The sequence below is a fragment of the Chionomys nivalis genome, chromosome 3 (genome assembly GCF_950005125.1).
Source record: "Chionomys nivalis chromosome 3, mChiNiv1.1, whole genome shotgun sequence".
Lineage (NCBI taxonomy): Eukaryota > Metazoa > Chordata > Mammalia > Rodentia > Cricetidae > Chionomys > Chionomys nivalis.
In genome coordinates this window covers 69279515-69304029 of record NC_080088.1, presented here as the reverse complement: position 1 = coordinate 69304029, position 24515 = coordinate 69279515, and the positions used below count along the sequence as shown (strand labels likewise).

Here is a 24515-nt window from a genome sequence, read left to right as displayed (position 1 = left end):
CCTCACACACACCTTGTTTTTGTTTTTGTTTTGTTTGTTTGTTTTTGTTGTTATTGCAACTCACCAAGTAGGCCTGACTCTGCCTCCCTAACCCTGCGATTACAAGCATCACAACACAATGACTTTTTTTTTATAAAATCATAGATACTATGGATTGAATTAAAATCCTCATTGTTGGAAATCAAGTTGAGCTATTCCTCCAGTCCTGACTACATTTTTATACAAGCTTACGATATAAAAGTATTCTGCTGTATTTGTAACTTTAACATAGGCAGCTACCACTTGAAAATCTAATAATTTTCTCTTACCTAAGATGAAGACTTGGCGTTGGCTGCTGTCTTCATTCTAGATCTTTCCCCATCTAAATGTTGACATTTCTTCTATGTACATCACTCTTGTACTTCCTCTCTATCTCCCTTCCTCTTTTCTCTTATGAAATCTAATTTATCCTTCAAGGGCAAAGGCTCATATGTCCCAGGAGCCTTCTCCTGGCATGCTAGACCCCTGGAATCATACATGCATCTTACTGTTTCCACGTTTTCGTGATTGTCTACTTTGGATCCTTTTCTTCTACAACTCCTAAATTGTCAGAGGTAGAAACTCTTTATAATTTGACATGATATTCTCAGTCCTTGGCACTTTAGGTTAAGAAGAGTTTCAAGTTGTCTGACGTCTGACCCTTTGAGAAGTCACCTGTGTGTCTTAAGATGCTCTTATGCCTTCACTAAGTGATTCAGACGTTTCAAAGAGCATACATATTAGTGATTAATGTGGATATTTAAAAGAACATCTTTTTTCCAAAAAAAAAGCATAATACTGAACAGTAATCTTTTACTCACATACACAAAAAATCTTGACTTATATAAGGGTAAATAGATAAACATCTAAACCACTATCAAATAATGCAACTAGAAGGGCTTGAAGACACTAGTGGGGGACCCTGAGTGTAGCACATCAACACCCCACTCTGTTCACCAGGAAGTCTGCTGTTTCTGTGGTCCACCACAGGGTTGCTCACTGACCCGCTTGACCTCAATTTTCTCATCCATAACACAGATTTTCATGTCATACATGAGTATCTTCCTTAAGATTACTTGTATGTGATGCAGGTACCTTGGAAAGGGTCATGCAAGTGAGGAATCACTGGAACCCGGGGACTATTATACCACTGATGTTAGCACTTCAGAATGAAGAACCCGGAAACCATTGCAGAACATCCCATCCCAATGACCCTTCATACATTTTAACTTGTGTGTTACCCTAAACTGTGCCGTGAATTGCTCACTTGAAAATAAATGTTGGACATGGTTGTTCATTTTCCTTAAGGTCTCATGAGTCCTAGTCTATACTGGGCAGGAGGAATTCCAGGGATGCACTTCTGACAGGACTGAACTCAGTATCTTAGGCTACCTTCCCTGTGGTGACAAACCAACTGTTATCTAAAGAATCCTTGGTTTCCCAGCATTTATCCCAGAGGTATTCCACATTATACACTGGATGGGGGCAGGTAGGCAGTGTAAACAAAATTCAGAATACTGTGCAATCATCTAGGTCCTTCCTCATAAGCTATAACTCTCAACTAACAATACAGGTATGGTCCCCAGCTTAACCGTGGTTCCACTTGTGATGTTTCAGCTGTATGTTTTGTGAAAGTGGTATCGATTCTATAGAAAGCCCACAGATCTGAGGTGATTTTTCCTTCAGGGAAAAATTATATGTAGCATAATATTGTCTCAAGCTGCTGCGCAATGGCAATAGGCTACAGCTCCCACTGGGCCACATGCACACGGCAAACAGCCAATGTTTATAGCGCATTGTTATGTTGTGATGACCAATAAATATATTAGGTGTATCACAGACTCCATTGGCGTATAATGTTTTCAAAGTAAAATGAGTCTATAAGGACATATCAGCATGATAAGTCTGATGACATCAATATACAGAAAGTCGAGTTTAAATATAAAAGAGCCCTTCTAAATTTGGCAAGCAAAATCGGCAAGAATACTTGAAGAATGGAAAGGATGAAACATTTTTTAAAATATCTGTGAAATGCTGACAAAGTACTTTGAAATTAGTCTTTTTGAAATGTAAGTGCTAAGGGTAGACATTTCTACCTCTGTTTTGTGGGAGGTGGATTTAGTTTCTTACCTCTTGTTTACTTATAAAATTCAGATACCTAGTCTGGCTGGGACAGTCATTAAAGCAGGATTATCGTGTGTTCTTTACTAGCTGTTGAGTGAATTAAAGCAGCTAGCATTAGTGCTCTGAGCCGTGACAGTTGGTGCTTTCCAGTGCTTCTGTTGGAAGCCATGTGCAGTATGTGGTTGAGGGAAAAAGATACATGGGTACCATTTGGGTTTAGATTCAGGCACGAGCTAGGCTCAACCTCTCCTTCTATTGCACACCTGAAGAAAGCAGTTGCTCCTGTGCCACCTCCGCTGTCTGTTTTGCCACCTGAAGTAGCTAGCCCCTTCTTCACAGGGTTCTGAAAGTGTTCCGTCCTCTGAACCCGAGTTGCAGGTTATCTCACTGTGCTCCTCTTAATGACGGAGGGAATATAAGCTTACCCAAAGTGCATAGGCTTGCCAGAGAATATCAGATCAGATCGGATCTGTGTCATCATTTTAGAATTATTCGTGTTCTCAACCACGGGCTTCTGACTTGAAGAGAAACCCCAGGTACCACAGTGTCACGAGACAGCACTCACCACAAGTCCCTGTGTGTCCTCGTCACTCCACTTTTAAACATAGCGCCGTTTGTAGTTTTTCCACTCACACAAAGTCGCTTCTCAACTCTGACATTTCGCTACTCTTGGAATCCTCCACTTGGCATGGATTATTTAGAAACTTATTCCAGGGGTTTAGGAGTAACCAGCATATCTTTTATCACTTGAAGTTATTGTGGGTTTCTTTTTTAAAGTCCCATTTCATGAATTTCAAAAGTAGCATTTACATAATATAAAATAAATCCATCAGCTGTCTTAATCCAGCCATGAACCCTGGACTTCAGTAATGACTAGTGTGATAAGATATGTCCTTGGCATTCATATTATGGGGATTAAACAAGTGCTTTCTGGCTGGATTTAAGATCCTCTGCACAGTACAAAACAATGGCCAGTACTGAAAATCTAGCCAATAAAATAATTCTATTATTTTGCTCAGTGGATATAGTATTAAATCTTCCTCTAACGCTGCATCTAAAAGTATAGTTTTCAGACATGGTCAGTGACATTTATTTGTGCAGTGGATAGTGGTTCACACACAATTCACAGCTGGTCAAAGTGTAAAGAATAATTGACTCTAGAGCAGTGATTCTCAACCCGTGGGTCGCTACTCCACTGGGGGTCAAACGACCCTTTCACGGGGGCCACATATCCTGCATATCCGATATTTACATTACGATTCACAACAGTAGCAAAATTACAGTACTGAAGTAGCCACGAAAATAATGTTATGGTTGGGGGTCAGCACAACATGAGGATCTGTATTAAAGGGTCTAAGCATTAGGAAGGTTACGAGCCACTGCTATAGAGCACACAGCTGCAAACAGGACAGCTGTATCTCTCCCTTTTCCAAGGCTCAGGGATTATTTTAGAAGGGGGCCAGAAAGATGGTAAGTGCCAGAGGTCAGAGAGGAGTCAATCAAAACAGTGTCTTCTGGACGTGGCAGGATGACTGTGCTCCCGAACTCAGTGGCTGTGTTTGCTACTCAGAATCAAGCCAGTCAACATGGTAGCATAGTGCAGGGAGGCATTCTTAAGCCCCAACTCCTAACTAAGGAGCTAAGGGCAGCTGGTGGCTTCTGATGAAGATTGAGGGATGACGCTCCTGGTAAGCTAGGCACCCTCCGGTGGACGGGTTCACACCAATGACTATATGAACAGCTCATAACAAATTCCTAGGTCCTAGATGAAATCGTCTTACTACTACTATCCTGTTACTGTTGCTATGACTCCTACTCTGCTAAATAGACATAGTACTCCACCAACTTCTGATGACTATTGCAACCTTAGATTGATGCTTCTCTCAGTTCTCATCAGAGAAACTACTTCGTTCAGTAGATGCAGTTAACATGGAGACTCCCAAGAGTCAAAGTGTAGAAAAGAGATTGCAGAACGCTCAGTGCTGAATGGCACATCTGTATCTCATCCCTCCTCCCAAAACTGCAGCATCTTTGAGGGAGATGGCAGGGAAAGAGCGTAAGAGGAAGAGGTGGTGAGTGACCACAAAGAACGCTGACTCTTCGTCCAGCAGGATGGCTGCCTATAAGAACCCACCGTGTTGTAACAGTATACTCAAAATCTGTGCAACCTCAAGTTATACAGAATTCCAGCACGGAGAAGATAGGTGTACATAAAGTCTCACCCCTCAGCTTATAGCTACTTAGAGTAAATGGGTCTGTTCCTTTAACTGGGTAGCATCTGGTAGGTCACCCACACTCCTTCGGTAGACCATACATCCAAGGGTATATAGGAATCACAAGTTTCCTTGATGGGTTTAAAGAAAAGAGTATTCAAAGTTGGATGGTTAGGGAAGTAGAGATGGATCTGGGGTGATTTGGAGGGGAGTAAATTGGACCAAAATATAGTAAATTCTCAAAGAACAAATATAATTGAGAAAAAAGAAAAATGAGTGGATAAACGAAAAAAAAACTAATGATCTAATTATTTCTTTAAGGCACACAACAGCCATTCATGGCAAAATATTGTCTGCAGTTGAGAACTTGCTCTAGATATAATGTTTAATGTTCATTGGATAAATGAATTAGTCTAGAATGGACTCTTGTCCTGACTTTACCATAACTAGCCCTGTCCTGATCTTTTGGCATTTCTTATTCCCTGTCTCACACAGAGGAGATCATACACTGACAGAAGCCTGTCCGTGTGTTTCCCATCTCTAATGCAAATATTCTAACAGGGAATAAAATCCTAGAGCAAGACTAGTGGCCAACAAAAGTTTCTCAGGCTCTTTACATTCAGCATGTCTCCAGTACACACTTAGGTATATTTCCAAAACAGGGAAAATAATATAGATGAAAGACTACACTATCAATGAAGTCTTATTCGTGTCAAGGCCTAGATTCTATGCTGTAGAAATCACTCAGGTCAAATCGGCATTAGGAGTAGTAACGTCTGTAAAGAGATGGATATGTTACAAGATGCTGTGCCTGAAGAGAGGAACTCTCACCCAACTGTTGCAAGAGTCGTAAACACCAAGAAAGCCCACACTCTGTTCACTTCTCTTCCCATTGACAGTGGCCAGTGCTGTCCTCATTTCTAAACTGCTAATAACAGCATTTTTAATTTATAATTTTCTGATTAAAGATATGAGGTGCTATCGACAATGGCAGGTTAAAATGTAAGAAAGGGAGATCTAGTGAGCTCCCTTTCATGTCTGTAGCATGGAGCTCCTTTCCCTCTACCATCTGACTTTCCTCTTTTTGCACACTTTGGGACATTGGTTGGCTGTGCGCTTTCTGGCCTCACTTTCTGGTCTCTTACTTGGCATTTCTGCAGTCTCACCAGCCTGCTTACCCTACTGGCCACTCAAACCCATCTGATGTCTGCCTGCTCGCAGGTCTAGGGGGGAAAGTTGCTGAGCTTCCCTAACTGGAATAAAAACTCTTTGCTTTCTAGATCCCAGGAACCAGTAAGATTCATCTCATTTACCATCCCAAATGTTGTATTTGAACAGGAAAACACAGTGCCTTGGAGCTTTTTATTGTACCTGAGTTTTTTCACCTACGTATAGCAAGTCTTCTCAGTTTTTCTCTTTTCTTTGCATTCTCTCCTAGGAAGCTTCCTTAGCCCCTGACCGTGCACTCTCTCCAGAGGCTCTGGCTTTACTGATGTGCCTGTAGACTTTCCTCTAAGCTCTATACTCTTTATTCATCATATTCCTTATTAATACACTAACAGTAACATGACAACTGCTGAGCAGTTATTGAAAAATTAGATTCCTGTTATTGGAAACACAGATTCTAAAGTGTGATAGGCACATCTGGAAAAGGGAAGTGGATGAAGTGTAATACCAAAGGTCAGACTGGGTAAGTAATCAATCTGAGTGCACAACATGATTCTACAAATGGATCGACCCGTGCTGCTTCCTCCATGGTCAAGTAGCTTGTTGTAGTGGGTGTTTAGACTACAATAAATGGTTGTATGTTTTCTTCCAGAGCGGACACCCTGGGTCTATGGGGCCTCCTTCTGTTGCCCCATCATTCCGGCCAGAAGATGAGCTTGAGCACCTGACCAAGAAGATGCTGTATGACATGGAAAACCCCCCTTCTGACGAGTACTTTGGTGAGTGGGACTTGGAGCTGAATTCCTAAGGAAATGCTCATTCCATTTTCCCTACTGAGGAAGTGGGGTTATGATCAGCTGCACTGGTGCCGTGTTTGTATCCAGTGCATGGGAGGTAGTGTTTATGCACACAGCACTGTGCATTTCTCACCAGACCACCATGAAGAAGAAATGCAGTCTGCTTGTACTCAAAATCTCACTGGTTCTTGCAGTTATTTGATATGCACAATCAAGACACACTTGGGACAATTTATTAGCTGCACATAAGGCAAAAATAGAGCATAGATCATCTTGTGTCCATGTAGCTCTAAATACTTATGAATAACTTGGAAATTGATATGGCTTAACTGTATTCTCGAGTCTTACCATGACTGAATTCAGGAGGGAGAAATACCCTTTTCTGTTTGTCACTTCTTCCCTCTTCAAAACTATGAATTACTATGACTAGTTAGTGTTATTCTTCCCAGTCCATCAATGCAAGTTGGAGGTACGTGTCATTTGTGAGATGCTATGGATAGTCAGGGGAACTGTGATGCAGAAGGGATGAGACACACACACACACACACAATTGATCGTGAGTGTGTAGAGGAAAAGCCGGGAGTCCTCTGTACTCTCTGGGAACACTGAAAAGCAGAAAGTCACACTTGAACCTGAAGTCTCTAAACCAGTCTTCAATGTAGAGATTGTTTGCCATTATGTCTCATTTTTTTTTACAAAAAATGGTATTTTTGTAGCATGTAAGTAAATTAATTCTGGGAAAATAAATTTTAAAATGCAACATATTAAACTGTGAAATAGGAGGTGAAGTTTTATCATGACATTTAAGAGACACTAAATTACCCGCTTTTGCTGATATAATAGTTTCTAAACATTTTTTTTCTCCACTTCATGTTAGTGTCATCACATGCTCTCGGAGTAGGTTCTCGAAGGATATGTAGAGAAAGGCCACATGGGTCTCAGTAATGAGTAAAGGCTCCAAGGTAGAGAACTGAACAGGCTTTTGCATCCTCAGATATTCCCTGTCTTCATGACTTCTCTTTAATGTCTTATTCTGTTGGGGACTGTGGACCCCCAGACCATGAATTTTCTATGACTCTTTGCCCGATGGAGTAATCAGCTTGTTTTCCTGTGCTTGCAGCTGCTCTGAGCACAAGACCCTGATGGCAGGGGAGTGGTTTCTGGTGGGTTTGCAGCTGAAGGATCCCCAGAGCTAGGACGTGGCCACTGGTCAGAAAAGGCATTATAAGCTGCCCTGGAACACAATAAAGTTAGCATTCTTGATTCAAGGGGACATTCTTTGTATTCTTGTTTCAAGGATGACCTGTGTCTCTGTGTCTGTTTCAATCTCAAGCCCCTTGCCTGGTGGTGAACCATCCTGTAGTGCAGGTGGTGAGCTACAGACCTAGTACCATAGTACGTGTAATACAGGTGCTACAGGACCACAGTACACATAGTAGTACTGAGTACACGGTGGAAGAAAAACTGAGGCCCCTGGCCCGAAGCTGGAAGTGTATGGAGGAGGTGTGACTGGTATATGGAAAGCAAACACTTCTGTACACAGATGTTTCTATAGTTTAGCTCAAAGGGTGGAAATAGAGAGCTCTGATTCTTGAGCCTGGGAGATGGCTCAGCTGCTCTTCTGGTTTGTTTTGCTCTTCCTCTCCCTAAGTGGCATGACCAAAAGCAACTTGGAGAAGGAATGGTTTATTTCATTTTGCAGGTTACAGTCCATCATTGAAAAAAGTCAGGGCGCCGGGCGATGGTGGCGCACGCCTTTAATCCCAGCACTCGGGAGGCAGAGGCAGGCGGATCTCTGTGAGTTCGAGACCAGCCTGGTCTACAGAGCTAGTTCCAGGACAGGCTCCAAAGCCACAGAGAAACCCTGTCTCGAAAAACCAAAAAAAAAAAAAAAAAAAAAAAAGAAAAAAGTCAGGGCAAGAACTTAAGGCAGAAACCATGGAGGAATGCTGCTGCTTACTGGCTTGCTCCCAGGCCTGCAGCCACCTTTCTTATACAACCCAAGCCTTCCTGCCTAGAGATGGTACCACCGATTGTGGGCTAAGCCCTCCTATGTCAGTTAGCAGTCAAGAACATTACCCATAGACCCACTGGCCACAGATCTGTACACAGGCCAGTCTGATGAGATACAACTCTTCAGTGATGGTTCTTTCTTCCCTAATGTGTCAAGCTGACAATCAAGATGTCAATAGCTGAAAGGTATATGCGCCCCAAACCTGGAAACCGTTTAACCCTAGAACCCACATAGTGGAACAGAACCGACTACTGCAAGTTGTCGTCTGAATTCACAAGCATACTGTGGCTCATACATCTCTCAGGCTCATTCCCTGAGCCTCTGCACACACTAAATAAGCAAGTAAATGTTTAAAAAAAAATTTATATAAAAAAGAAACCTGATTCTGTTCCCTGCTGTGCCCCTGACTAGCTAAGTATAGCTAGCAGGTCCCTCTACTGCCTGAGCCTCGTTTCCCACCTTGGTGATTCAAGGTGTATAGAACAAATGATCCCTTGCATTTCTTTCAACACTAGCAAATTCACAGTGGAAACAACATCAATCCAGTGAAGTAAAATGGTGAGGCTATACATGAGACTATGGGAGTTGGCACAAGCACATGGAAAATAGCAAGACGGAAACAAGCAAAGGTATCTGCTTATATCAGGGGATAGAGAAAGTTTATTGTACTCTTCTCATTGTAATAGGAGAAGGGTGGGTGTTAGCATCCATGATAAACTGAAGAAAAAGTTAATGATGAAAAGTAAGCCATCTGTAATTATATTATATTAAAAGTGAAAAGCAGAATTCTAAGTGTGCATGTTCCAGCTATTGTGCAACAAAATCTGCAGTGATAAATAAAGTAAACCGAGCAACTGTGTCCAGGGGCAAATGCTACCCACTCAGAAAACAGACAAAAACGACCTTTGAGCTCTCTTAGCTTTATGACAGACTAGCTTAGAAAAAAAACTCTCAGCCCATGATTCTCTCTCTAGGCCTCCTCCCGTGCTCTTTCCTCCACAGTGTGGAAACAATAGCTGTCTTACACTGTGATTGTGAGCAATACATGAAACATTTATAGAGCACACTCAGCCAAGGTCTTGGCATGTAGAATGTGTTCGATAATCAGAGTTCACCAAAGCTCCTGAGACATGCAGCTTCTTTAAGAAAACAAGATATCCCTATTAAAAAGCCATCAATAACATTTGATTTAAATTTAAGTTCTAGCAAAAGTAAAAGGTGTGTCACCAGCAGTCAAAGTAATCATTGCCAAGTGGAGTTTGCTAACCGTGAGAGAGAGAGCTGGGGAAGGGCTGGGTTTTACTGAGTGTTTGTGCCGTGGCATTAGTAGTTTATGAACTTCAGAAATTAGCTTATTTCATCCTTATGGAGGAATGTAATCCTGTGAAGTAGATGTCACTATCATCTTCCCAGTAGAGAATTAAGGCCCAGGAATGTTAAGTGTTTACCCAGTATCTCCCAAGTAAGGAGCTGCAGAACTGCATTGAAAACTGTACACCAGGCCTATAGCCTTGAACACCATGCCCTCAGATGGGGGGGGGGGGTTAGATCATAAACTCAGGGAATGGTTTAGAGGAGAGATTGCCTTTGGAGAGACGAGCAATTAAGGATGGGGATTCTCTTCTAAATAAATAAAAACAACATGTAAGTGATGTCACGATCGTGTGGAAAACTTGGGCCTGGTTCTGAGCAGGCTAATCTCGCGGTGTTTGCCACAGGCCTGGGTTTTCCTTGGAAAATGTTTGTGTCCCACAGGGACTGGTGAAAAATTATGGTGTGTTATTGTAACAAGAACACAAAGTGATACGTGACTTCATCCACATTCAGCCACCATTCTGAGAAACTTCAGGGAAAGAAGGCATATCTAGAAGCAGCAACAGAAGGATAATTATGGAGTCATTAAGCTTTGGATGAGCATTTTTACTTAGTTTAATTAAACTTGGGAAATAGGAAGATCCTAGAGAAGTGGGACCATTTCTGATGAGGAAACTTTTGACACAAAATGCTGGGGGTCAGAGGCAGATAGTGGAATAGAAGCCCTCTGTGGCAAATATCAGGCTTGAAGGAAAGAGTCAGTGGAAACAGGTTCAAAGGGTTTCTAAGCCCTGACTGTGGCCTTTGGACTTCACCTTCTCTAAGGAGTCACCTGCTGGCACCCAGTGCCATGGGGACTATCCATGGGAAGTGTTCACAAGCATAGCCTCAGAGCATAGTTTGAATGTCATCTTGGTTCATGTTGCTTAGCAACGTAAAGTCAGGAGCGACAGTACTTATTACAAAACTGCCTTGACTATCCTACTTTTAAACACGTTGTCCCATCACCTTCCCTGCTGCAGAGAAGCCGTGCCTTCGATGGGCACAGACAGAAGCCCCGGGGATTTCAGTATAGTTGTCAGCACAGTGGTATCATGTGAGTGAAGGAAGAGGGGGTTCACATGCCTACCTGAAGATGGGAGCAGGGAGGTGAAGTACCACTTTTTAGCTAACAGAGGTAGCGAAAATTATCTCTTGCTGTCTATCCAGAAAGAGTAGAGGGGACCACAAGGTATTTGGAGACGAGAAAATTCAATTAACCATCTTATTAGCAGCAAGGATGCAAACTTTGACTCAAGATCTTATATCCCTTGCAATCTTACCTGTCCTGGGGAAAAACTAGAAGGGTGTGTTTACATTCGAAGGGGGCCTCAGCTCCAGTGGTGGATGGTAAGAGTGACTAAGAGGTAAAGAACTAGAAATCCTTTAAAGATAACTTTAAAATTAGATAGAAAATAATAAAGGGTGAATCTCTAGAAAACGGAGCAGCTAGCATAGCTACTGAGCCACTCTGGACTAACCCTTTACCAGTTGTTTTCACGAAAATGTAAAGGAAAGTTGAGCTGTAGACAGTCTTGGAATTGGCTCTTTGAAGTTATCTGAGAGTTTTTTATGTTGACTAAGATCACAGACTCCAAGATTTCTGTTTTCATCCAGTTCGAAGGGAAACGTAATTATCTTGGCATTGTTTGTATGATGTTTTATGGGGAAAAAATGATGTTTGTGAATTTCAAAATTTCTTGCTCGACTATTTGAAGAATCATTCTGCCTTTGGAGCAACTCAAGGTCAACTCTTATCTAAGAGAACTTTATACTTAACTCTGAGTACAGTTGGTGGAATTTTTGCATGGAAGTAGAATTTTGATTGGAACTAGAGTTTACTTTCCTCCTGAAGGATGCTCGGACAGAAGTGAGGCAGCAGCAGGATGAGGCCCATGGTAAACCCCAAAGGGAGAATGGTAGGGATGTACTGTCGTTCCTGTAGTGATGTCAGCTGCTCACCAACTTAGTGATGAACATCTTCTCAACAGAGATCAAATTGGAAGTCAGATGATGTTCACGAACCAAAACAGCTCTAGTTTTTGTTTGCTAGTTGGGTCACTCAGTAAGTGACCATATCCACTGCTTGGCCTGAGATGCTTAGGATACCGAGAACATGATTTAGGTGTGTTTGAAATTTTGGAGGAAAGAAACCCATCAGGGGCCCAGCCTGATAACTGCTGAAAAATAAGTAGCCTGTGAAATAGACATGGACAGTAGTAACACAGGCAAGGCGTGGGAAAGTTGGAAATTCCCAGTCAGTATGGAGAACTAACTTTTGAACAGACAAAGCAAAATCCTTGTGAAATGTAGCTGAAGAATCATCTCTCTGATGTTGAAGCTGATGGTGACTCCATCTTTCATCCTGAGCACGATTCTGACATTATGTGACTTTGTTTTCTGAAGTCACCCTTCATAGATGGGCCTGTGAAAGAGTCCATTACATCTAGTTTAAACGCCAGCACTTGGGAGGCAGAGGCAGAGAGATCTCTGAGTTCAAGGCCAGCCTGGTCTGTAGACTATGTTCCAGGACATCCAGGGCTACATAAGGAAACTCTGTCTCAGGGGGGGAAAAGTGTGTGTGTGTGTGTGTGTGTGTGTGTGTGTGTGTGTGTGTTTAATGAGTTGGATTAAAGTTTTTATAAAGACATTTTAAAACCCTTGCTTGCCTCTTCTATCATCTGAGCTAGACAGCAGCGTGGGTAAGAGGGCAGTAAATTCCTTTCTATCCATAGATGAAGAAATCCAGGAAGCAGGTAGTAATGAGCTCCCTCGCTCTCCAGGACACTATGCTGCCCTCACTATCAGAGCACCAACAAGGAGCAGCATGGCCATGGCTCAGACCTTCAGACCCCGGTCTCTTCTCTGCTCTTCTTTGTGCTCTCTCACCGTGTGGCCGAGCTGGTCACGGACCAGTTAGATCAGTTACCGTGCTGTGTCTGAGCTTTCAGATCTGTACCGAGAGCCGGGTGATTGCTTTGGAAATTGCTTTGCGGGTCTTAACTAAGGTACCGGGTGATTTGAACTTGATTGTCTTTATTGTTGTGTGACAAGAAAATGATTTCCAAAGTGTCCCTGTTGATTACAGAATGAGGACTGACGCCGGGTGTGCAGTTTCTCTTAGTGAAGATGGAACCTCAGGCCTTGGGGATCTTGTTTTCACACACAAATAACTTAATTAAGTAAAAACCCCAAAACCACAGCCTCGGAGAAAAAATAGAAAATGGGTAGTTTAGAGAAAAGGTGGTATCGATTAGAGGGGAAAGTTGGGGTTTTTTGGTTTTCCTCTTTTTTTTTCCTTTCTCTCTCTTGTTTTAAGGTAGCCATGGATCATGGGAGTGCAGTTTTTAGTTAGATGTATTAGATATGCTTCCTTTGTGGGGGTAACTTCTTGTAAAGTATTGGCTCAGTGCAGTATGTGTTTACAGCACTAAATAAGTAACCCCACGTTCTTTATGTCTTCCATCTTAGCACATGTTATTTTTTAGTACATTCAGCCAGTGTGCTATTACTCATTAATTTGGAACCCAAGATTTATAGTTTTACCAAAAAAAATGTAGTGATTGAAGTTATGTAAAATAATTTTTCATTTTCTAGGTAATTAAAGTCCCAATGATTCATTCAAGGTCAAGGTCATATAGCTGAGAGTTTTGAAAACTGTAGATACAATATGTTTTCTGAATAAAGGGGGTAGAAATTACGGCTAGAGAGATGGCTTGGTTGGCATCCGTGCCTATTGTGTAAACATGAGGATCTGTGGCATTCATGTACAACTTTGGTCATAACTGCACATGCCTGTGACCCCAGTGCTGGGTGGGTCTATGAAGGGAGAGACAGGAAAGATGCTGTGGTTGGCTGCCTTCCAGCCTACTCCAATGGAGCGAGTTCTGGGTTCAGTGAAGGATTGTATTCCAAGGGAATAAGACACAGAGAGATAATGGAAGTCACTCAGCATCCTCTTTTGGCCTTCATGTGTGCACCTGTACATTCATGTGCACACTCGTGCACACGCACAAAATGACTAATTTTTTTTTTAATGTTATGGTGGAAACAGGAATGGAGCTTTTACAAAGGTAAAGAAGTAAATTGGACTTGATATTTTTACAAACTAAGACCTGGACCTTTGCTATACTTAGTTAAGAATGCAGAATGCATTTGCCCTTAATATAAAGAATATATATATATATATATATATATATATATATCCTTAATTTTCAAATACAAAAAATGTTTTTATAATCTATTTAAACATATATTCTTTTAATTTTTTTTTTGCCCATCTTCCTCACTACTGTGTAGCTAGGAGTGAGGACCGTGTGGTTAGTTCACTGTGGTGCCCCCATCTCTGCTACTATCCCAATGACAATGAATAAATGAGAGTGATCAGCCGACAGTCACTACAGGGCGGGAATATGCTAGTCACTTCTTCATTTGTCACCTTGAGGACCATAAACGCTAATCATGGAAGGGATCTCAGCCTAGGAACCTGCCTCATCTGGGGAGATGAAATTAGGTCCCCAGGGTCACCGTCGCTTAATGACAGAGCCATGAATTATAACCCGGATTTTCCCCATTTCTTCCTTTTTAATCATATAAGGACACTGGAGAATGTATGGATAGAATAAGATGTGGTTGCTACATTCTATGAGCGTAAATTGGACTGACACCCTTGGACTTGATCTCCTTTCTGTATGTCTTCTGTGGAATTCACAGGTACACTGGTCGACGGAAAGCTTACATAGTTGAGATTTTCCTTTTAAAATACTATATCCTGTTTTACTTTACACTGTGTTTCCTTTGTAACCTTTGGCTCCCAGGAGAGATTCTTGCCTCTAATTTGCTCCTGTTCTAAAAGAATTGGGTCAGAAAAAAGACTGTCAAATTGAAAGAAATGTGCACCTGTGTGTACATAGCTGTCTATAGCAACTGTCCAGAAAGGTCGCCCTTAACCTAGCTCCTCCAGTGCTGTGAACTGCCATCCACAGGTGCCGCTTTCTCTGGGCTTGATCCAAACAACAGACACCAAGTCACGTAATTACTTTTCCCAGAATCCATCTTATCAGAAACATGAAGAAAGTAGAAAAGATGCTCCTAGTTCATAATTCAACATCCTTTGACCGTAAACTGTGCACGCAAACTTGAATTTCAGAGAGAAAGCATGGTGGGCCACACACGGTGTGTGGCGTAAGAAAGTCTCGCTTCCTCCACCGTCCGCTGTTTTGTATTAAGACGAGGGTAGAGCTGAGCCCTGAAGCCACAAGTGCTAACTCTGCATCTTCTGACCTTAACTCCCAGCCATGCTGCACAGAGAACAAATCTGTCTTTCCCCTGCACTCTGCCCTTCCTCCCTACAACCTAAAATTTCCCCTTGACCTTCTCTGAAAACACCTGATGATTATCTCCTCGCAGACTTGGAAATGACATCAGCCTTGTTGGAAGACATAATTAATTTACCATCAGCAAAGCCATTGTTTGAACATCTGTAGACAGATGCTGAAGTCGGCGTCTGGTGTGCCTTTAATTAAACAGGTTCATCCATCTACAAATATTTATTGAGTGCCTACTAAACAACGATCATTGTACTGTATAAGACGGGAGATAATGGAAATTAGGTACATTAGTGACCAAAAGGGAAAGCCATCTGTTCAATCCTCTGCCGTCAAAGACTTGATGTGGAGTATAGTTTACAGCTGACGGAGGAAAAGCCACGCTTTCCCACCAAGTTCTTGAAATTTTGCTGCAACACTGAATAACCTATGCTACGTGAAATTCTAAAGTCCCGGGCAATAAATACATATCTCCAGGGTGAAAATGGTGTGCCGATGGGGGATATGTTGGCAGAGTCTGCAGAAAACACAGTTGAATGCCTATCAAAAACAAGCAGACAGTACCCAATGCCCCCATTAGACACGAAGTCCCGCAGACAGCTCTAAGCAGATGACATTGTCCCCATTCTGACCCTAATGCTGACTGATGTCAGCCACGTTGTATTAAATTCTTCTGCAGTTATATCATACTGCATAGCACTGATCTCATTGGGATCCTGGCCGAACTCTCATTTACGCATTCTGTTCCTGGCTCCACTCTTGCCTGACTGTGAACATTGTTAGACTTCAGGACAAGCTAACAGAAGCATTGTCCAGGAATGTCTTGCTGAAGGAAACTATGACAATGCAGTAGGCAGGAATCATGGGAACAGGTTTTAAACCTCTCCTGGTTGGCCTTCTGATCTTGGCAAAGGTAGACTGGAGCCAAGAAAGCATCCAGCCTGTGAACTCCCCATTAGTCATTCTGTGTAGGGGATGTTCATAATTTTATCATTTATAAACTATCCATTGCCATGTGTTTTTTATTTATATCAATTAATTTTTAGTCTACTTTATTGTTCATAGATGCTAATAATATTCGTAATTGACCTTATCCCAGTACTGTCCCGAATGCTGGCTAATAGCTGCCATGATGCCTTAAACCCATCGAGGTTCACCTCAGTTATCTCCAGCTCTGAACTCAGTCCTCCTTTGTTTCTCTGGCTCTCAAACTTTAAATACAGTTTGATATCAATTTTTTTAAAAAAAATGAAGACATTCATTATCCTGGTGCTAACCCAATTCCCTGGGGTTTATGAGGAGGTTGACTGCACTGAAAGTTCAAGTGCCAAGTAACCAGATTAAAATAGGGTTGTAGACTATGACAAAGCGTAGGATTGATGCCATACACGTACTCTGCTTAAGGGTTTCGGGGGTCAGTGTTACTAATGGCACTTGGCGTAAATGGGAGATACTAATATTGCTGACCATCAATGTGATATTGGTATTTAATGTAGATGATACAGCGCAGCCGTAAAAATGACCACATCTTCATTTGACAGATGGCACAGTGGAATGAGCACCGGAGTTGGCGTGGAGGGTTTCAGACTAGGTCTGTGTCTTTTTCTCTATGGCACTACTGCCATTTGATTTTTGTGCTCCTCTTAAAACATCTTCTTATATGTCACCAAGAACGTTTGTGTTAGCAGTTGTCAGATTTTGCCAGAAAAACTAGCTTATCTAAGGACAGATTGAGAGATGTAACTAGGCCCGGGCGCGTGCGTAATGGTAGGAAACATTGCCTAGGATGCCTAAGTCTCTGGGTTCTAGTCCCCAAATCAAAACAGAGAATGGACCAATGAGAGAGTGAGAAGAGAGGCTCTGTCATGGGATTTTTCAGATTTTTTTCTGAGCTTCAGTTATTTAACAGGAGATCATTACCTCTAATCTGTTGTGCATGCTTATTTCCAGAATCAAATTAAATAAGTAAATATGTTCTAAACCCTTAGTAGAAGACTCAGAATCTCAAAGAGATGTTAGCACTGTCTCCCAGGGCTGCATCTGGTTTGATTTATGTCATCTGTGATTAGCATATGATAATCTCTCCGATATTTTCATGAATTAATGCTTTGTGATTTTGTGTGGTGTTATCTTGTTATTGGAATATCATTAGAGGATCTAATACACGGGGCTTAGTCATTCTGTGTGAGAAAGCAACACCCCAAGATACACCACAACGTTCTCATTTGCTGAGCAAACTACTCTTGCTTTTTAATGTGGAATGCAAAAAAACTAATTGAACAAAAAGACAAAATGAATTTTGACTCAGATGGTGCAGGATGAATCATAACCTTCTTTCTTATCTAAGATGTAAAGAAAAAAAATAATGCAAATGCAGTACCACACGGCCTGACTGTCTGTGTCAGCATAATCGATACAGCCTGTTTTTCAACAGAACAGAAAGCACATTGCTACCAAGCTGAGAGTTGCAGGTAGTACAAAACCCTAGTTAATTTTCTTCTTTGCCGATACCCTGATGAAAGGGTCTTTTATGTCCTTGATTCAAGCATGCCAATCATAGGGTTCTGTTCCCATCAGCATATGTTGCCTAAAACCATTCAGAAATCCACCTTTAATCTCAACTGAGCAATTAGGGGCCAGAAAGTTGACTGTGTACTCAACACATGGTCCTCATAGCAGCTTGCCAGGTGGCCAGGACGGGTGGGGGGGGTTGGGGGTGGATCGTCAGAACCTGCTCCCTGATCTGTCAATTAGCCTGTGAATATAACTTATAGAAATAGTCTTTATTAATTAAGATGCGCTTGAAAAACCTCCACTTTTTTTCTGAATGTTCTTTTTCATTTACAATTGTTGTAGGTCTCATCACAGTCATGCGTGTGTGTGTGTGTGTGTGTGTGTGTGTGTGTGTGTGCGTGCGTGCGTGCGTGCGTGCCTGGGGTTGCACCCTACTGTATTGGTGTATTCTAAGATTCCCCAAATAAGGCCTAGAACTGTGGTTTGGGGGGTTGTCTGTAAGGCCTAGAACTGTGGTTTGGGGGTTTGTCTGGTTTAAGAAGTCCCTATGCTGCTCCACCAGGTCCTTTGCTTGCAGGACATGTTCTTTGGAGTAGTTTGACTCCAGAGCATCCCTCTATTGGTTCTCAGTAAAATGGGATTAGCATCCAGTGAGCATGTACTCAACTTAGTTTGTGTTGCTTGTATATCTTTACTGTGCCCCTTTGATCCTCTTCTTTTACAAATGATAAAACAGAAGCATAGGAAAGCTAAAGAGGTTTCCTAAGGTGTAGCGATTATAGTTGTAATTTGAACCCACAGCCTGACTTTTGTCCCCAGCATATACTGAGACTATGACCACAGTTGGCAGAAGGGAGGCAAGGCATAGTAAACCACAAATTCTGTGTTCAAATCCTAACCTGGGTCTCCCTCTGTTTCTTCTGGAGGATATTTCTTAGAATGCTTTGCTCTCTTCTCATTGAATGGTCTCACTAGTGACCAAACATGAGGTGGGCATTGAGACGTGCCAGTACTCTGTTATACTATACCAAATGTCTGCAGAGACAAGGAGTGAGCCCATCCACAGTAGTGTTCAGCTGAACTACTTAAACACCAAATCAATGTTCAGTGTTGCAGTTTTTCTTGTGAGTGACACCTGAGATGCTCATCCCCATTCCTTTTCTCATCTTAGACTTGACTGAATCTGGTTATTTGTGCTTTTCGCAGTCTCCGTGTTCAGAAGCTCCACGCACTGTCTCAGGCTAGAGCTATCCTTTTCACAAATGGCCATAACTTGATTTTTAGCAGTCCATCAGAGTGGTTTTTTTTTTTCCCTAGGCTAGGGAGCCTTAGAAAAGCTGCTCCACTTCACTGGCAAACTGGAAAAGAGAGAACAAGGGAAAGGAATTCATCTTGAAAACAAGGTTACCCTGTTGACATGTCCTTAGGCAAAGGAGTTCAATGCAGTAGCTAGCAATTGGCTCGCTCGGTCGGAAGTTGATGCTATTTTAGGTCATCAGCAGGAGTGTCAAAGTATCTGTGAATTTTGGCATTTTGTTTCATTAAGGTGGTTCAGGAAGCCAGACACTGATTAACTGATTATTCAACTTGGTTCCCACTCCTAATTTTGGATGTGTGGTGTCTTCAGGCAGCTGTTGTGACACTCTGCTTCTAAAGAAAACTTTGCTTGTGCCTCTAAAGCAATTCTGGGAACAGTTTACCCCACATCCTACTCTCTTGGATTCTCTGCATCTCTGGTGACAGATGCCATGGGGATACAGTTGCTTCTGGATCCTGGCATTTCTAGGAAGTACCAGCTATGTCCTGCCAGTGACCATCCACACTGCCTGCATTCTCTGGTGTACTGGGCTCAAGGTGGACCTTCTCTTGGAGATTACCCAAGAAGATGCCCATGAGAGTAATGACCTCAGCACTGAAGAACTTGTGAAGGGAAGAGAAACCCTAGTACAGGCCACAGGATGTATATAGGTAAGACTAGGAACATTCTAGACTCTGCTGGTAAGAAACTGGAATCTGATTTTTATTTATGAGTGTGCTTTAAGTAGGAAGGAAGGACAGAGATTTCTAGTTCAGAGGCCTAAGTGTTCTTTATCTGTTTATTTATTCATTGAATGGTTTTTGTAGACCTACTATGGGCTGAGCATTTTCACTAACCGTTGATCTAAAAATTGAGGACAGAAATGCCTACCAAAAAAAAAAAAAAGAAAGAAAGAGAAAGAAATATGTATGACAAATACTAGACTTTGTTGATACTATGGAAAGAAAAACTTGACTGGGATTGAAAGAGCCGGGAATAGTTAGCTGATCTAGATAATGTTGGAACTGAATAATACCTGGATTTTCCTGATAATCCATGCATTCAAGACACAACAGTTCAGTAGGAGGTAAGGAAGAGAACCAACAGAGAATTACAGAAAGTGCAGTATGACTAGAGAAAGCTGCCAGGAAAGAGAAATGGGACTACAGACTGACCAATATCTAGATCCAGAGGCCTATGTTTGATTGTTGATTCTATCTCAGATGGGAAATGATACCATTAAGTAAGAAGAGAAAACAAAAGCTTAGTAGTAGTTCTGCCATGAGCCCACTGCGATCTTCCCTATGGGATACAGTGGAATTTCCATGCATCTGTACTCATTGAGCACCTACTGTATGCGTCCACACATTGTTACAACAGCAGAGAGTCGAGCAGACAGAATTCTGCTGGGAGGCTCACGTTCTGGTGAGTGGAGATAGTACGTGAACACACAGAGAACGACATTCTATCGAGCAATCGTTCTCAACCTGCCTGATGCTGTGACCCTTCAATACAGTTCTTCATGTTATAGTGACCCCAACCATAAAACCGTTTCCATTGCTATTGCATAACTGTAATTTTGCTACTGTCATGAATTATAATGTAGATATCTGCATTTTCTAATGGTTTTAGGCAACACCTGTGACAAGGGTCACAAGCCACAGGGTGGGAACCACTGTTGTAGAGTATCATAGAAAACCAGCAGGAAAACGATGATAGCACACAAAACAGATGCGGGTGCATCAGGCTGGAAGCAACATGGTAGTGGTGGGGCAGCTGTAACCTTGAGATCCCATTGGTGAGATCTGCTATGTCCAATATTGTTTCTATTGTGTTGTTGTTGTCGTCTTATAAATTGTTTGCTTTCTGCCAAACAGGAAAATATACAATGTCAACATTACAATTACATTTATCTGTATGTAGCAATCTATGTTGTCAACATAATATATGCCAGGGAAAAAACATTAAAAGAGAAGGAGGGGAAGAAAATCAGACACTAATCTTTGTTATTCTAAAGCTAGAGTTTCAATAAAAGACCCCTAGATTTAATCCAGATCTCTCTGAGGGTGGCCATCCAATTTGGCATGACTAAGTGCCATTCCTTGAGCTGCTTTGGTAGCTCTTCTGGGCATGTGTGGCCCAAGGGTCACAGTTTGTAATAGATTGACAGAGAAACCTAAGAGCAATCAGGAAGTCATTGTTTCCGAGGCATTTCAAACACTGAGTCTTCTTGAAGCTTGTGTGGGGATCCTCCCCAGGCCCCACATCAGAGAGACCCAAAGCTCAGGATCCAAGTCAAGGATTGAGTCTCGCCTCTGCCACACACTGACCATGAATAAACCAGTTACTACCTTACACCCCTGTCGCACTGTTTCTGTGAGAACTATAAAACCAAGAGCATTGGAATGGGAAGCGTCCTGAGTTTCTTGGTTCTGAGGATGAAGACTAAGAGTCACCCAGGGGAATAACTTTCCCATGAGACAACACTGTGGTCATATATACATCTTTTTTTTTTTTTTTTTTTTTCGAGACAGGGTTTCTCTGTGGTTTTGGAGCCTGTCCTGGAACTAGCTCTGTAGACCAGGCTGGTCTCGAACTCACAGAGATCCGCCTGCCTCTGCCTCCCAAGTGCTGGGATTAAAGGCGTGCGCCACTATCGCCCGGCTTCATATATACATCTTAAGACCCGCACCCACTGACAAAATTTAGCTGACTATGGCATATTCTTATGTATCATGAAACTAAAAACTCAGTTGAGAGTTACTGATCGAGTTTCATCTGGTCACATCATAGAGCTAAAAACAGAAAAGCAATGGTAATGGCTCTCAGAAGATCCTCTGAGACACATCTGCATAAGGAACCCTGGTTCTCCGACTTTCGCCAATTGTCGATTTTCATTTTAATTTCACAAAACTCTATTTCTGGGATATATTATGTCTTGCTTCATGGTCGTGGTGGCACATACGCCAGCAGGCAGTGGTGTTTAGTTTGCCTGGCATCCCATGACAGATCTGTTGGTAAGGGAGAGTGTGCTCATGGTTTCCTGCTGATACTCACCTGCTAGTGAAGCCAGAGCTCGTCAGCACATTCTCACAGTGGGTACGTCTGTGGGCTGCACGGCTTCTGGTGTGTCTGTTTTCAATTTCTGTTCCTTTGATAACTGAACAAATAACAGAGATGGTGAAACCGAACACAATTAATCTCCTAGATTGTCATTTCTCTTTTTCAGTGAGTCAGTCTGTTTGGTAATGACACGGGAGATTGGAAGGTTACGAGGTGTGCTTCAGTGGATGTTTGTGGAAAAACCTATTTGTCCATCACAGTTTATTTGGAGTGGATTAGAGTCACTACACAAACTAGCTAAGGTGGAGAGAAGAGAAATGCATTTGGAAGTCTTTGCCCTCAAGAAACTTATAGACTGTCACAAATTAGACAATGAAAAACATGTAATAATTCTTCCCCCTGTGAGATAGATAACATGAGAAATTAACTATACATATGACTTAAGAATGTCTTGGGACATGGAAAATATTGGTAGGTTACGGGGGTGATACCTGATCCAATTAAGGAAATGTAAATTCCCCCCACCCCGATAGAAAAGGTGAAGAAAGACATGATATAATGAAATACGAGGTAGAGAGGGGGGGAAAGCCCAGATGGTGGGGACAATGCCACCCTCTTCTGGTGGTGACAGCAGAGTGTCCCACACTACTAGCACAGTGGTGAGCCAGTGGTAGCGGCATGAAGGGGAGAGAGTGGCTGCCACCAATCAGTGGTCGGTAATGCAGGGAAAACCCATTTCTGTTGCCACATAACACTGCTGGTGGCCAAGACGATTTTATAGAGAGTAGAGGCTTGCCAGGTGACACAAAGATGATAATGCTATCTTCTTCTCATGCTTCAAAACAGGAAGTGCCTGCATCTCAAATGAAGTCAGCCCCCTCTCCCTGCTTTTGAGTTTTTGCATGTCAGCAGCACTGTAGGGATCCCACTGGGTGAAGATTCCGCCGCCCTCAGCAGGAGGAGGATCATCCCATCTTTAGAAGTGTAAATGTGTACACATCTAGATTTGATCATTCCTTCCAAGATGCAACAAATAGGCAAGCTGTCAGAAAACCCCTACCGTGTTTTCTTACTTCTGTGTTCTTGTTGCTTGTGTTTGTTTGGTCGTGCGGCCTGCTAAAGAGTTTGTCTGTGTTTACCATGGAAAGGATCTTGGACGCCATCTCCAAGTGTGCCCGTTGTCGTTTGTTTGTTTTAAATGAAATGATACTTAAGAGAAGCGATAGCCTCGGTTACAGCCACAATGTCTAAGAACACAGTTAAAATTTGATCCTTTCGTGTAGAATCCTTGCTTCTTCTTTGTATTCCTTCTTTATCAAGTGTTTCATAGTTATGAATTGAGTAAATTATCCCAAGAGATACCCTGATACCAGTCCCTGTTGTATTTAATACAGTTTCAATTACCGAGACTATTGTGGCTTACATATACAAAATGGAAAATTCTAGAAACAAACAAATCATAGTGTTGAGTTATATGTCATTCTGGGGAATGTGGTGAAGCCTCATGCTGTCCTTGTTCATCACAGATGGAACACAAGCCCTCCCTTGGGCCTTTGCCATACACCTCACATGACACCTGTTGCTTAGGCACTTGGTGGCACACTTCACACCAGGCCATTGCACTGTCGGAGCATGTACGCTCAGGAACCCTTCTTCCACTTAGTAATGGCCCCTGAACAAAAACAGAGGTGCTGCTAATTCAGACATGCCAAACAGGCTGGCAGGTGCTTCCTTTAAGCGCAAGGGGAAAGGGCTCTTGTTAATAGGGGAAAAGGGAAAAACCCAGATGCAGTGGCTGCTCAACTCTGCAGAAAAACAAACCTTAGTATCCATGAAAATGTGAAGAAGAGAATTCATGATAGCTTTTCTATCCTACTTTAAATTGCAGAAGTTCTGATTACAGTGAGTAATAACCCCCCTCCCTCCCTCCCTCCCTCCCTCCCTCCCTCCCTCCCTCCCTCCCTTCCTTCCTCCCTGTCTTTCTCTGTCCAGTTAGCACTACCACATACATGCATTAATGTGGGGCCATCCTTTGGAGTATGAGGAATCTACAAGCATCTATATATCCACCATTAAAACTTTCTCTCTCTCCCTCCCAGCAGCTATCTTTCGTGAAGCCAGTAGCTCTGGCATGGAAAAAGGTGGGCTAAATGATCTCCAATCATCTCTGGACAGGGCCATTGGAAGGGGAGTGCATCACAGTCTTGTACCCTGAACCTTCTCCCTTCTTCTCCAATTGGCTTGATAAGATGGAAGAGGAAGATTACAGATGATGAAGATTGTATCAGTGTTGGTTTATGATGCCTACATTAGTTTCCTATGGATGCAGCAAATTACTGCAGATGTAGGGCCTAGAGCAACATAAATTTGTTGTTTTACTGTTTTGTGGTCAGAGTTCAAGATATTCATAAAACTGCTTTGCTTTCTTCCACCTGAGGGGTACTCCTGTTGGCCCTTTCTTTTCCCTGGAGCTTCTCACAGTCCCCTCCCCCATGGTGTTTCTGATGAATTTTTCCTAGTCACTCTTTCCACTGATGACATCTTAGGGACTCGGCAGTTTTTGAGGACCTGTGGGATCAGATTGGGTTCACCTAGATCACCTCAGCTACTCACCCCTTAAGATTGTCA

At 42.3% G+C, this 24515-nt stretch overlaps 1 protein-coding gene across 2 annotated transcripts in view; it reads left to right on the top strand.

Annotated features, from left to right (window-relative positions):
* Positions 1-24515, top strand: part of Lpp (LIM domain containing preferred translocation partner in lipoma) — a 623722-nt gene that overhangs the window by 467346 nt on the left and 131861 nt on the right. For both annotated transcript variants that reach the window (XM_057763582.1, XM_057763583.1), the window contains exon 8: positions 6175-6301. In XM_057763582.1, coding sequence (XP_057619565.1) covers positions 6175-6301 — 127 coding nt within the window. The remainder of the gene's footprint in view (positions 1-6174; positions 6302-24515) is intronic.